Source organism: Cyprinodon tularosa, unplaced genomic scaffold (genome assembly GCF_016077235.1).
Source record: "Cyprinodon tularosa strain WSP-4 unplaced genomic scaffold, ASM1607723v1 ctg573, whole genome shotgun sequence".
NCBI lineage: Eukaryota > Metazoa > Chordata > Actinopteri > Cyprinodontiformes > Cyprinodontidae > Cyprinodon > Cyprinodon tularosa.
Window position 1 is genome coordinate 169,990 of NW_024039311.1, and position 13,289 is coordinate 183,278.

The 13,289-nt window shown below is 39.9% G+C and overlaps 1 protein-coding gene across 1 annotated transcript in view; it reads right to left on the bottom strand.

Annotated features, from left to right (window-relative positions):
* The window catches only part of fhdc1 (FH2 domain containing 1), a 28,450-nt gene extending 15,818 nt beyond the window's left edge, over window positions 1–12,632 (bottom strand). The window contains exons 1-5 of the mRNA XM_038306129.1: window positions 11,878–12,632; window positions 10,624–10,685; window positions 1,884–1,986; window positions 1,672–1,757; window positions 826–926 (exon numbers count right to left, since the gene is read on the bottom strand). Coding sequence (XP_038162057.1) covers window positions 826–926; window positions 1,672–1,757; window positions 1,884–1,986; window positions 10,624–10,685; window positions 11,878–12,336 — 811 coding nt within the window. The 5' untranslated portion in view covers window positions 12,337–12,632. The remainder of the gene's footprint in view (window positions 1–825; window positions 927–1,671; window positions 1,758–1,883; window positions 1,987–10,623; window positions 10,686–11,877) is intronic.
* Window positions 12,633–13,289: the final 657 nt, after the last annotated feature.

Sequence of the window (13,289 nt, forward strand, 5' to 3'; positions counted from 1 at the left end):
AATTGAGAGCATTGCCTTTTCGAGAAGCTTTCACTTTACCACAACAGACCGATGCAGCAATTGCATTATAGCAGTAGCTGTCCCCATCCGTATATCAATCTCCCTCTCCATTCTCGCCTTACTCACGAACAGGAACCCAAGATACTTGAATTCCCCCCCTTGAGGCAGGAATTCCCCTCCAGACCACCTCCGATCCTCAGCTGTGCCTTGAAACCCTGTCCATAAAGGTTATGAACAGGACTGGTGTCAGAGGGCAGCCTTGGTGGAGGGCACCAGGAACAGGTCAGACTTAATGCCTTTCTCCTTAGTAGAAGACAGCCCAGCCTCTCTTAAGGAACTGGGTTCAGTTTAAGCATCTGTGGATCAGGTCATGGAGGCCTCTGAATGCTGCCCAAACCTACAAGCACCAGTGCCTTATAGTTCATCCTGCATGTGGTGGGCCCACTGGGGGATGGTCTAGCGTCACTCCTTCTGGCTTGGCCCGCTAGCAAGCCCCAACCCAAGGCCTGTCTCCAGGGTGAGGTCCCAGCTCCGTACTGGATGAAGTCATGTGTTGTGATTTTCTGGTCATCATACGAGCTTCTTGAGCTGCTCTTTGTGTGAGCCACTAGGCAGAGCATATTTGCATTGGGAGACTATACCAGGGGGGATTTAAGCACTCGACAAAATAGCTTCTGAGATCATTCAAACGCTGAAGCCCCTTCACCACTTTAAGTTGGCAGTTTTAGGGGTTTTACAAAATCTATACACATATACATATAGATTAGGGGACCACTGTATAAACGTAAACACCTTTGGTTTTGCAGCAGAGTTGGTGCAACATACCTTCAGTAGCAGCTCTGATGACATCGATGTCATGACTCATTGCAGAACTACAGGGTGAGAACTCCTCCTGGAGGACCATGGCCTCGATCCGAACTTCAAACCTTCAAACCAAAGTAGTGATAGTATAAAACACGAGGTAGAGTCTCCACCTCTGAGTGTCTCCAAACAAAGCATACATTTGTTGTTATTTCAAACATCAGGGGAAACAATTTGTTTTTTTTCTAACTTTGTATACTTAAAGCTGAAAACCTGATATTGCAATACACTTTATAAAGAGCAGGGACCATTGTTCTTATGTGATTATACCGGATTGACTTCTTTCTATTCTAGGTCAGTCCAGATAACAAAAACATTGTAAACTATTTGCCGAATGCCACAATAATACAAGGTTATTAAAGTGAAAGTGAGTTTGCACACATCTCCTCAGTATTTGGCAGAAAGCCTATTCAGTATGATTGGGGTTAACTGGTTGTGAGGCTTATCATACAATTGATGATGGAATTATTGCTCATTCCTCCTTTTATCATGTCAGTGCTCTGACCGTTATACGAAACAGCAGACTTTTCCTGCTGAGGAGACTGAGGTCTTTTGGAGTGTAGGGCTGGATAAACTGTTTAGTGCTCCAAAATAATCAAAAATTTGAAATTCTCATATCTTGTTTAAAAATGTTGGTTTTATTGTTGTAGTCAGTAGTACATTTTCCACCTCCTGGAAACTCCCCAGGTAGGTTATGAAACTGTCTTCACGCAGCATTTTAGGATAAACCCTCTTAAACTGCTGACTCCAGATTCCCCTTTGAAGGAAGCTTCTATACAAGCACTGGCCCCCCTATTGAAAGCAACTTACCGTGGCACCTGGATTAGCAGGTACATAAAAGAATCAACCAGTGTCAGCTTGTCTGGGTCTCCTTTAAAAGCCTGCAGTTTCTTGATCTGCATATAAAAGACAAAAAGGAAGAGGAAGCTGAGCAGGATCTATTATTTTCTTTTACATCAGACACAATGTCTTCGATTTGTATTTCTGCCTTTTATATGTCAACACAGGACAAAAAGACAGACCTCCTCTGTATCAGGCAAGAGCTTCATCAGGTCTTTGAGCAGCTCAGCTCCGTAAACCTTTCCTTCTCCACGTTGAATGTCTTCAACAATGGAGCAATTTGACCTAAAAGACAAAAATCTTGTTTTACTCAAGCTGCACAGGTGCTTTCTGTGAATGGATGTTCCTCCCTCATGCTTTCAAATGCACCAAATATAAAGTTGTTCTGATTGTCTACTGACTCTTTTTGTGACAAAAGAACAGAAAAGATCAAAGAAAGTGTTGCAGAGGCTCAAGATGACTACATTAGAAAAACGAATTACACATGTGGAAAACATCTCATATCATACAGATTTTAACATACTTTTTTTCCCAAGAAGCCAGAATTAACTGCAATATCTAAAAGTGAGCTTTAGCAGTCTTTATAGAGGCTTTTTGAAGTTGATCACAGTTGGCTACTGCTTAAAGGCAATTAATTTAAACTGAGAGTAAGTTTAATTTCCTTTATTAATTAAAGAAGTATAAAAAAACAATAGATTTGTTGAGAGATTAATAAATCTGTTGTAACTCTACTTTTCAGGAAAAAAAATGTAATTTTAAGGACACATCTAGTGTTGAGTAAAGTTACGTGTATTTTCAGCTGTGAATAATAACAGAAAAGTATCATAGAAAATAAACCCTAAATAACCATGTTCAGTTTTAAATTAGTGATCTTGTGAAATCAGGACAGACTGTCTACCTTTGAGAATAGAATTAAAATGTGCTTTGATGAAGTTTACAATCTGACTGGTTGTAGTTAAATCTAAATTTTATGTTAATTCTGCTTTTTTGTTTTACAGTTTTACCCATGAGCTCCAGATAGCATCTCAAAGTAAAATTCTCCTGGAGTTTCTTTCCTGTTAAAAGGAAGTCGTTCCTTTCCACTGTCACCACCTGCTTGCGCAGATAGAGGGATTGCTGTGATAACAAGTTGCAATCAGCTCAACATTCTTAGGCAGAAAACTTTTAAAAATTGGCACTATATGATCACTTCAAATTTTTGAGAAGACTGGATTGGCTTTTATTTGGGTTTGATTCCGGTTAGAGTCTGACTTGATTGTTTGGTTTACTTGGTTTAACAATCAACATTGTTATTTAAACATTTTCACTGATTCACACTGCGGTGCCTGATTTTACTGGCATTCACAAACTAAAGTATTGCCGTTTTTTTTTTTTTTTATTATTGTTAAACAAATATTTGACTTTGCCACCCAGACTAAGTTACGCCTTGTAGAGCCCAATTTAAAACAGGAGACCAGTGCTGCATTCAGACCAGACGCGGTGTCCGTGGTGATTTCCGTTACCCCCGCAGGTTGTTCACCACTCTGCCTTTCAGATGCACAGTGTTTACACCCTGGACTGCATCATCAAACAGAAAAAGCTTCAGTTGCTTAAAGCTGAAACCCCACTGACGTGAAAAAACTAAGCAAATATACTGAATGGTTGTCCTTTATTATTATGGACTTGTACACTTAATGGTCATCAGGAACTAAATCAAAATGGCTTTTTTTAAATGCCACCTAAAGACCTCTTGAGAGCATTCCTTATTTCTTCCTGATCCTTCCAAGGTTTGCAAAGGAATTCTTTGTGAAACCACCACAACTGGAGCGGACACCGTGTCTGGTTTGAACGCACCAAAACAGAGTCAGCAGAAACAGATATGACGCAAAATCTTTTTCTTTAAGAAAAACTTATAGCAGCCAAATGTTGGAATTTTTACAATATCAACAGCTCTTTCTGTCATGGTTTGGGGTTCTTATGAGTCTTTTAAGTATCTTGTGTACACCAGTTCTCTTATATGTACCCTTTTGAGTTATTTTCCAGTTTATTTTGTCTTGCTTATTTTCCATTTGGTTTTGTCTGTACCTTAGTTGGTAAATCCAATATTTTTGGATAGTTTCTTTTCAGTATTTAGTAGATTCAGTTCACCCTTATAACCTGCACCTGTGTTCTCCTGTATTAACGTTTACATTCCTCTCTCTGTCTTAATGAATCATCTGCGTTGTTCCCCAGGGTTACAGTCAGCTTTTCAGCTATGTCTTCATTGTTTGTCTGCCTGCTCCACGTCAGTCCCCCCTAAGTTCCTTTGGTTAATAAATCTCAAGAATCTATCATGCTGCTCAGCTCTGGATTTCTGCATTTTGGTCAACAAACCCACAACCCTGCCCTGACACTTTCGGGACTTAAAAAAAAAACAACAAAAAAACCACATTGCTCTGTATGGTTACAGAAAAGTGCTGTTGCATTATGGGCCCCCTTCTGTGCTGTGATTGGTTGAGGCTCTGACTGGAGAGTATGGCTGGCCAGGTAAATACATATCTATAGTTGTTTGCTTGTGTCCTTTCCTTGCATTTTGTCATAATCCCTGAGCAAGGTTGTTTAATATGATGGTTTTGGGTCAAACTAATATTTCTTGTAAAGTAATGAGTTTACATCAAGTAGTCTGTTTATGGTTTAACAATGGTTGTGATTCACATTGCATATTTTCTACCTCTGGAAAAACTACAAGTTTAGCTTTTTGTTAAAAGGCACAAATAATTTTAGAGCAAATGTCCTCCCATTTCTCTCTCACTTAGAAACTTCTGTGTCATTATACCATCAACAGCGTCTTAAACTAGCATATTCACTAACATGTACAGACTCCTAACTAAAATAAACCATAGAACAGACAAAGTAATAAAAGCAAAAAAATAAAATAAATTGTAAAAGAAAAATAGGAACCATCAAAATTGTCTTAAACAATGAAAAGTACGACCACAAAACAACTGGAATAACAGTTTTCTTTTAAATTTGGATTCTTGTTGTAAATAATAATTTCAATGCCACCTAAAGATCAACAAGCAAAGTGGCTAAAATTAGCTGTGAATTCCATTAAGGTGAATATTATGTGTTAGACTTAGCAACAGTCAAATATGGGTGATGTGAAATAAATAAATAAAAAGTCCAGAGCAGTAACAAAACAAAGCTGCAGTGAGGCAAGACTAACATATGGCTCAGTCAAATCTCATTAAAATGTATTGGAGAACTATGCAAATCTGTTGTCATAGAAACACTTTTCAAACTGCAGTGCAACTCTCTGTGTCAGTGCGCTCGAATTCACTTTGGGATTAACATTTAATCTAAACTATAGACTGCTAAAAATAAAAATAAAATTCTCAGAGCCAATCATTTCAGTGTCATAATTTCAAGTTGATTTCCATTTTATTTGGAAAGTAACATGAAACCAAGGTGACAGAAAAAGAGGCCCGAAATCTATTTCATTTTATCTTAACTTAACAAGTAAGAATAGTATAAACCTTAGCATCTTTTTTTAGGGATGTTGCCATACGCTGCCAGTAGATCCAGACACACTCTGCGTCTTCTTTTTTAAATTTTCTCTTTCTTTTGTTTTTTTTTTTAAGTCTGTCTATCAATTGAAATACTATCTAAAAAGGTAAATGAGTTATATTAGACTTTCTAACAGTTATAAAATCAATATGGAGCATCCATATAAAGAGTAATGATAGAAGATAAAATAGAGATAATCTAATGTGTGATAGCATGAGTTCATTATGCTCCAAAACAGCTTCAAATCTGTCAACTATCTGTGTAAAATGCTTTGTTTTAAAGTTTCTCTTAAACATTTCTTGAATGCTATATGTTGCCATATCTAAATAGTATCCGGTAAAATGAAAGGCATCCAGTCTTTTCATACATTTCTTTATCATTTGTGATCAACCACCTTTTACATAATTTTGTGTAAATGGCAAGGCACATAGTTTCAATTAGCTCCTGCCTTGGAGTAATTTTAAACTAAGTTGTCACTATTTTAGTTTTTTTTTTCATATTTAATGATATCCAACTATCTTGGAACAATGGCTGGAATGAACTTTATGATTGGGCTGAATTTCTTTTTTCTATTACTTTATTTTTATAGGCAACTCATTAAGAGCAAGTTCTCATTAAGAGCAAGTTCTTATTTACCACTTAGGAAAAGGGAAGTAGGGCCAAAATAAAAGCAATACATAAGTAATACTTAGTAAGTAGTAATACATAAATAAAATACAATTTAAAACACAACTGACAACCCAAAAAAGTCTATGCAGAGAAGCAGCTGCAAGTGTCTGTGAACAAGGAAGATATAATTGTTTTGAAGGATGAAATTGTCATGAGTCTATCTAGTTTAATAATATTTTGCAGAGCGTTCCAGTCACGAGCGGCAGCAGATTGAAAATAAGCAAGACCAAAAGTAGTGTTGGTTTAGGGTATAAGTAATTGTAGACTGTAAACTGCAGCAGGTGACCTAAATAAGGTGGTGATCGTCCGAGAAAGGTCTTGTAAATTACGATGTTGTTGTCGTTGTCGTTGATTGTGATGGAAGGGCCAGTTGACAGATGATTACAGAGTGCAGTGGTGTGTACTGAAAGGAGCATTTATGGCAAACCTGATTGTAGAATGGTAAAGACAAGCTTAGCCTCGACTTTAGATATGCACAATCACACCTAAAGCCAATTTAGAGACGCCAATTAATCCGTCATGTTTTGGAGTGTGAGTGGAATCAGGAGTACCTGGAGAGAACTTACACAACAGACTATGCATCAAACCCAGCGCTGCAAGAAGAGTCTGCAAAAGCTGAGGCCATCCTCTAGAGGCTAACTACTTGAGGTGGAAGGAGGACCACTGAGGATCAGAGGGCTGGTCGGAGGACGCTTGCCATATATTACCTGATTTCGTCATGATTGAGTGGTTTATGATCTTTTTTGTATGGGTGGGTTCTCACCAGGATTTTTATAAGTGTGGAAGTGAGAGGAAGCCATTTTATTTATTCTCTGCTGCACCTATGTCTTCTTTGATATTTGCCTCTTTGCTAATTGAGCCCACTCCTTTTTTCTCTCCATCTCACCTCCATGTTGAAAGGCGATGTTCATATCAACTTATAATATGCAAACAATTAGAGAGACCGTGTGAGACGTTGCTCTGATCCACCTGCAGTGGACGGGGGGTGTTGGCCTAGTGGGTTAAAGCAGTCCGCTTGTGCACCTCCACTCTGGGTTCCTGAGCAAAACCCCTTAACCTGACACCACTGCCCCACAATGTGAGATCAATAAAGTTCAATTATTATGAAAGGGAAACACCGTTTTTTTTTTTTACATTGGGCCCTTGATTTTACACTATAACATCATGTTCCACTCACCCATATGAGTTTTGTGTCATTTGGAGCTGTTCTGAAGATATTCAGTTAGGTTATATCCAAGTAACGTCTTCCTATGGGCAAACGACTTGAAGGCACATGGCACAGGCGAATCACTGTCCCCCAGAACATCCGCAGTTATAATTAGCAGCAACCCACCGGCGCAGCATTATTGCAATTATTGAGCATCCGTCAGTTTCACTTGAAAGACCAGCAATTTAGGAATCCTTCCAAACCTGGACACTCAAGCCCTGTTTTAAAAGTTAGCTTTTTGTCTGCTGGCCGAATGAAGCACATATTTTCACCTTCCTAGAAGGATTCAGAGTGAGTCCAAGTTAATGACCATCTGAAGGATGTTTTCATAGCGCTTTTCTCACATGTGCAAATAAAGAGATAAACTTGTATCCACAGCCGTTACGGTCAATAAAATCCAGCTGGTTGGCCTAATTTTAGTGCAATTTTTACAACCTTGGTTTAGATGCTGCACAGATCACTGGGGGAGGCAGGCCAGATGGAACTGGCTCAGTAACTTAGCTGAAGTGGAACTTTAGTGGCTATCTACGCTGGGAAGAACCCTGGCATATACAATGCCTGGCCAAAAAAAAAGTCGCCACCAAAACAAAAGGGTAATTTACTCCAGTACTTTGTTGGACCGCCTTTAGCTTTGATTACGGCACGCATTCGCTGTGGCATTGTTTCAATAAGCTTCTGCAATGTCAAAAGATTTATTTCCATTCAGTGTTGCATAAATTTTTCACCAAGATCTTGCAATGATGATGGTAGAGTCTGACCGCTGCGCGAAGCCCACTCTAGCACATCCCAAAGATTCTCAATGGGGTTGAGGTCTGGACTCTGTGGTGGCCAATCCATGTGTGAAAATGATGTGTCATGCTCCCTGAACCAGTCTTTCACAATTTGAGCCCGATGAATCCTGGCATTGTCATCTTGGAATATGCCTGTGCCATCATGGAAGAAAAAGTCCATTGATTGAATAACCTGGTCATTCAGTATATTCAGGTAGTCAGTTGACCTCATTCTTTGAGCACATACTGTTGCTGAACCTAGACCTGACCAACTGCAGCAACCCCAGATAATAACACCGCCCCCACAGGCTTGTACCGTAGGCACTAGGCATGGTGGGTGCATCACTTCACCTGCCTCTCTTCTTACCCTGATTCGCCCATCACTCTGGAACAGGGTAAATCTGGACTCATCAGACCACATGACCTTCTTCCATTGCTCCACAGTCCAATCTTTATGCTCCCTAGCAAATTGAAGCCTTTTTTTCCGGTTAGCCTCACTGATTAGTGGTTTTCTTACGGCTACACAGCTGTTCAGTCCTAATCCCTTGAGTTCCCTTTGCATTGTGTGTGTGGAAATGCTCTTACTTTCAGTATTAAACATAGCCCTGAGTTCTACTGTTGTTTTTCTTCGATTTGATCTCACCAAACGTTTAAGTGATCGCCGATCACGATCATTCAGGATTTTTTTCCGGCCACATTTTTTCTTGATTATGATGGGTCCCCAATATCTTTCCAGTTTTTAATAATGTGTTGGACAGTTTTTAACCCAATTTTAGTAGTTTCTACAATCTCTTTAGATGTTTTCTCTGCTTGATGCATGCCAATGATTTGACTCTTCTAAAACAGACTAACATCTTTTCCACGACAATGGGATGTGTCTTTTGACATGTTTGTTTAGGAAATGAAAAGCAAGTCATTGCACCAGTTGGGGTTATATAACTTGTTGCCAGCTGAAAAATAATCTCCCATGCAGTAATTATCCAATAGGAGGCTCGTACCTATTTGCTTAGTTGAATCCAGGTGGCAACTTTTTTTTTGTCCAGGCAGTGTAACATGACAACACCTTTCTAAGGGACATAAAGATAACCAGGAACCAAGATGAAATCAACAGCAGAATCGATGAAAGAAATGGGAGCCATTTGAGTATAATCAACAGAATACAGAGCTGCTGGAAAAAAAATTTGAAAAATGGGCACAGAGGAAGCTAATTGGAGACACAAGAGATTCAACTTACCAGTCACTAGTAGGGCTGGGAACCGAACTTCGGTTCTTTTATGGTACCGACCGAAATGCTTCGGTTCTACAGAGTATCGAAACATGCCTCGTCTTTCGGTACCAAGCTTCGGTGATTGGCTGTAACACTTAACGTGATTGCGTCATCCAGGAAAAATACACAGGTGGTCCCGCCTACAGCCAGGGTTCATGTGTATCTTGTTGTGAACTGGTTGCGAGCATCGTGGAACCCCTTTAAAATGCCTTCCAGGTCAAAAGTGCGGCTTCACTTTATTAAGACTGATGCCAATAGTGCGCAATGCAATACATCACGCACGGAAACAATTTAAGAGCAGAAAGTTGCTCAGTGTTCGACTGCAAGAAGAGCGGACCGCAGCCAGCGCGACCATCCTCCTCTCATCAGCCCGTGGGCAGCGCAAAGCCAGAGCAGAGTGAATAATGTGAGACACTCTTGGAGAATGCTGCTTTCAAACTGGACGCAGCAGGAGCAGCAAAATCACGTCTGCTGCTTCCTTTTTTGCTGCTTGTACCAGCTTCTGACACGCGGCTGAAGCAGCTTTGCTGCTCTGGCTGCGCGGTCGAAAAGTGGGTCTGATGCGCGTTTGGCGGGGCTACTCTATCCTTTATTCTCCTTGCAGCTATATTTGCTGTGATCAGTGGGAATAAAGTAGTTTTATTATGTTTTTAAGTGGGAAAATCCACCTGAAAACTTAATCAGTGCAGGCAGTTCATCCTGCCTTCCAATAAATATTTCTGTGGGAGCCGCTCAGACCCCCACATACCAGCGGTGCTCTGTCAGTAGGATTCCTATTCAACGGGCTTGTTTGTCAGACATGGTAATTTTTCTAAAGGAAAACTGCTAAGTAAAAAGGTCCTCACAATGTAACAGTGAATATTAGACACTGAAATTTATTTTTTTATGTAAGAGGAAAAATGTAAATGGAAAAATCAGAGCTTAAAATAAAACTCAAGATTTGATTTATGTTGTGTAATTTTCTTTTTTTTCGAATTGATATTATAAAACTGTTTCGAAAAAAGTATCGTTCAGGAACCGGTATCGAAGTGAAGGTATCGGTATTGGTACCGGAACCGAAAATTTTTGAACAATACCCAGCCCTAGTCACTAGAGTCTAATATTAACATAAGAATCTAAACCAAAGTACACAAAAGAGAACACAAGAAAGAACTATGAAGCTAAACACAAAGGAATGAACTGAAATCTATTTATGGAGTGACCAGAGATTTACAGTAGAGCTACATTCAAAAATATTGTGAGGGAAGTTAACTTCTCAACAAAGTGCAGTTTGTTTCTGATAAACACTTCAAAGGTGTTGAAGGCATGCTTTCTTTTTTCTCATTAAAACTCGTTATAAATTAATATATTAACCATCACTGCAAACAGTATGAAAGTGCCAATCATAGGCATGCAAATCCTCAAAACACTGTTATAAATAAAAAAATATCAATATTTAACACCTATAACTTAAACATTTTTTAGGTAAAAGGTGAATGACTTACTTCTTAAACTGCTTGAGGAAAATGCCCACATTCATGCCCCTCTTTGAGTCAAGGATGCTAACCTAAAACAAAAAAATTGGAAGATATGATTCAAACATATGTCTCCCCATTATGTACATATCCTGAATAATGTAGACCTGTTTGTGTCACTTAGCAACACAGGCCAACAAATGTCTCCTGTGTCACAGAAGTGGATTCAATGATCTACATGGAATAATAGGATTTCTGAGCAGGGGACCTACAATTAAATAAAGATTGGATGTAAAACTTTATATAAACTTAACAGTCCTCCATGGTCCTTTTAAAACACTACATTCAATAAGGAACTGTGCATAAAGCTTTGTAAGCTTGTTTTTATTAGATCCATCCTCATGCTGTGTATGACTAAGAAAATCTGTAACAGGACACAAAGATTTATTTATTTCCTACATGGAGATCCTAATCCTGTAGGAGTATATTATATATTTATAATACATGAGGCCCAGCAGCTGAAGTCAGCAACCGGGCATGCACATGTTTGCAAATAACTTTGTAGAGACGGGTGTTATCAATGCCTAATTTAGGAGTAACATATTAACAAAAAACAAATCTCACATCACAGACTAGTGAGTTAACTGGTTATCTTTATAATTGGCATACTTAAATTTTGTTGGCAAAACAAACAAGATCATTTCACGTTTAGAAATAATCTTGAAATATATACTAATATATTTATAAATAGATTTTTTTTTTTTTTACAAAATCATCAGTCAACTGTTGCCCCCTTGCTGGTAAACCTAACAGGACATATACCTCTTTCTCTTTGTTCAAAAAGTAGTTTAAACCAACAAACAATCAGCTTTTAGTGACAGTGGGCACAGCTTGCTGACCCCCATTGACCCATGTCAAAGGACTCAGCAAGCGACCTGGATTAAAATCACCTTCAAACGACTCGTCTTCAATCGGCATACAGAGGGAAGACCCAGATCGACCTCTAATTTATATGATACCATTGAGAGCAACGAACATCTATCACAACACCGTACCAGTCACGTCTGATCTAACAAGCTGAAACAACTCTGCATGCATTTGATGGCGCAGCACTGGTGAGATGGATTCAAACGGACAAAAGAGCCAAAAGCACACTTACTATGTGCTCTCCATTGTTTACTTTCCTTATTTCTGTCAGACTGGCTATATCATCATGCTGGGTTAGTGTTGATGATGTCCAGTGGAGCAGTAATTATGCTAGGTGTTGTTTTTGTCAGTACTCACCTCATTCTTGCTGCTGTCCTTAAAAGAACGGGACCTAGAAAGGCGAGTTGAGGTTCCAGTTGTTCCAGTTGAGCCACGTAAGCCTGCTGTCGCCGCATCTTCCTGCTGCCCAAAGAGCTCCTCCACAGAGCGAACATCTATCTGATATTGCTGTTGCCGCACCGCTAGCGTCCAGATGTTTGGCTTCCCGCGCACCTTCTCCTCTGGGATGGTCTTCCAAAAGAAGCTGCGCACCCGGCGCTTTTTCCTTATATTGTGGTTGGTTGATAGGGGCGGTGGAGGTGGGGGTACCCCTGGAGGTGGGGGAGGGGGCGGGGGAGCTTTATGCTGGGCATCATTTAGGGAGTTGGTCTGCCCAGACATAGAGGATGAGTCTGAGGTAATAATGGAGGAGGTGGTGCAGCTGCTCTCCTCGCTGCTGCAGCTCTCTGGCTCATTGGTTGTAGATAAACAACTCATAACAAGAACACCAAAATTTAACACTCAGCAACTACTATGCTGAGAAAGTCAGTTTAAATAATCATATAACTGTTGTCTACTTCTGCATCTGTCACCTCTGAAGGCTAACAATCAGCTGCCGTGTGTCCCCTGGTTGCTGACTGAAGGTAGGAATCCCTTCATCTGGTCACACCGAAGAAGAAGCATACAGTAACTCCAGTCTATCCATCCTTGTCCCTCTGATGGTCGTCTGTCACGTTGATCTGAGTATTCAAAGGCTGCTTCCTAGAGAAAGGGGGCGAGAACTGCAATGGCCATGAAGCTGCAGAAGAAATAACAACACAGCTGAATTATACAGAGAAAGTCATGCATGGAATGAAACACAATCTGGAATTTGGGGAATGGGGGGGGGGGGGGGGGGGGGGGGTGTTAGATTAAAGAGAGATGGGACTCAAGACAAAAGGAAAAAGTTAGAAAAAAAAGGAAAATCCAATTTTTCTGCATTTTTTCCTGCCTTTGATGTCTGAGACAAAAAATTGTCAACTTACCCTTAGTTACATAATGTGGTGTCATTACTATACAGTTCATACATAGCACTCCAGTCACAAAGATAACAACTCTAAATTAAGATAAATGCAAAAAGACAGTACCTTTAAAAGAGAACCTGAAAAAGTCTAATAATAATATATGAAAAGCATGATCTCCCTTCCTCAAACTGCCACCCTAAAGTGGTAGAGGGCTTTCAGTGCCTTGATTATCCCAGATGCTGTGCTGTCAGGGACTGAAATGCCCCTCGTAGGGTTTCCCAAGGCAAACAGGCTCTGGGTGACAGTTCAGACAAAGAGAAGTTCACAAAGCCCGTATGATAACCATAAAAATCGAGGTATGTGACATCGCCCAGTATGGTGGAGCGGGCACCCCATCCTGAAGCCAGGACTGGGGTTGGGGTTTGTTGGCAAGTGCCTGATGGCCTG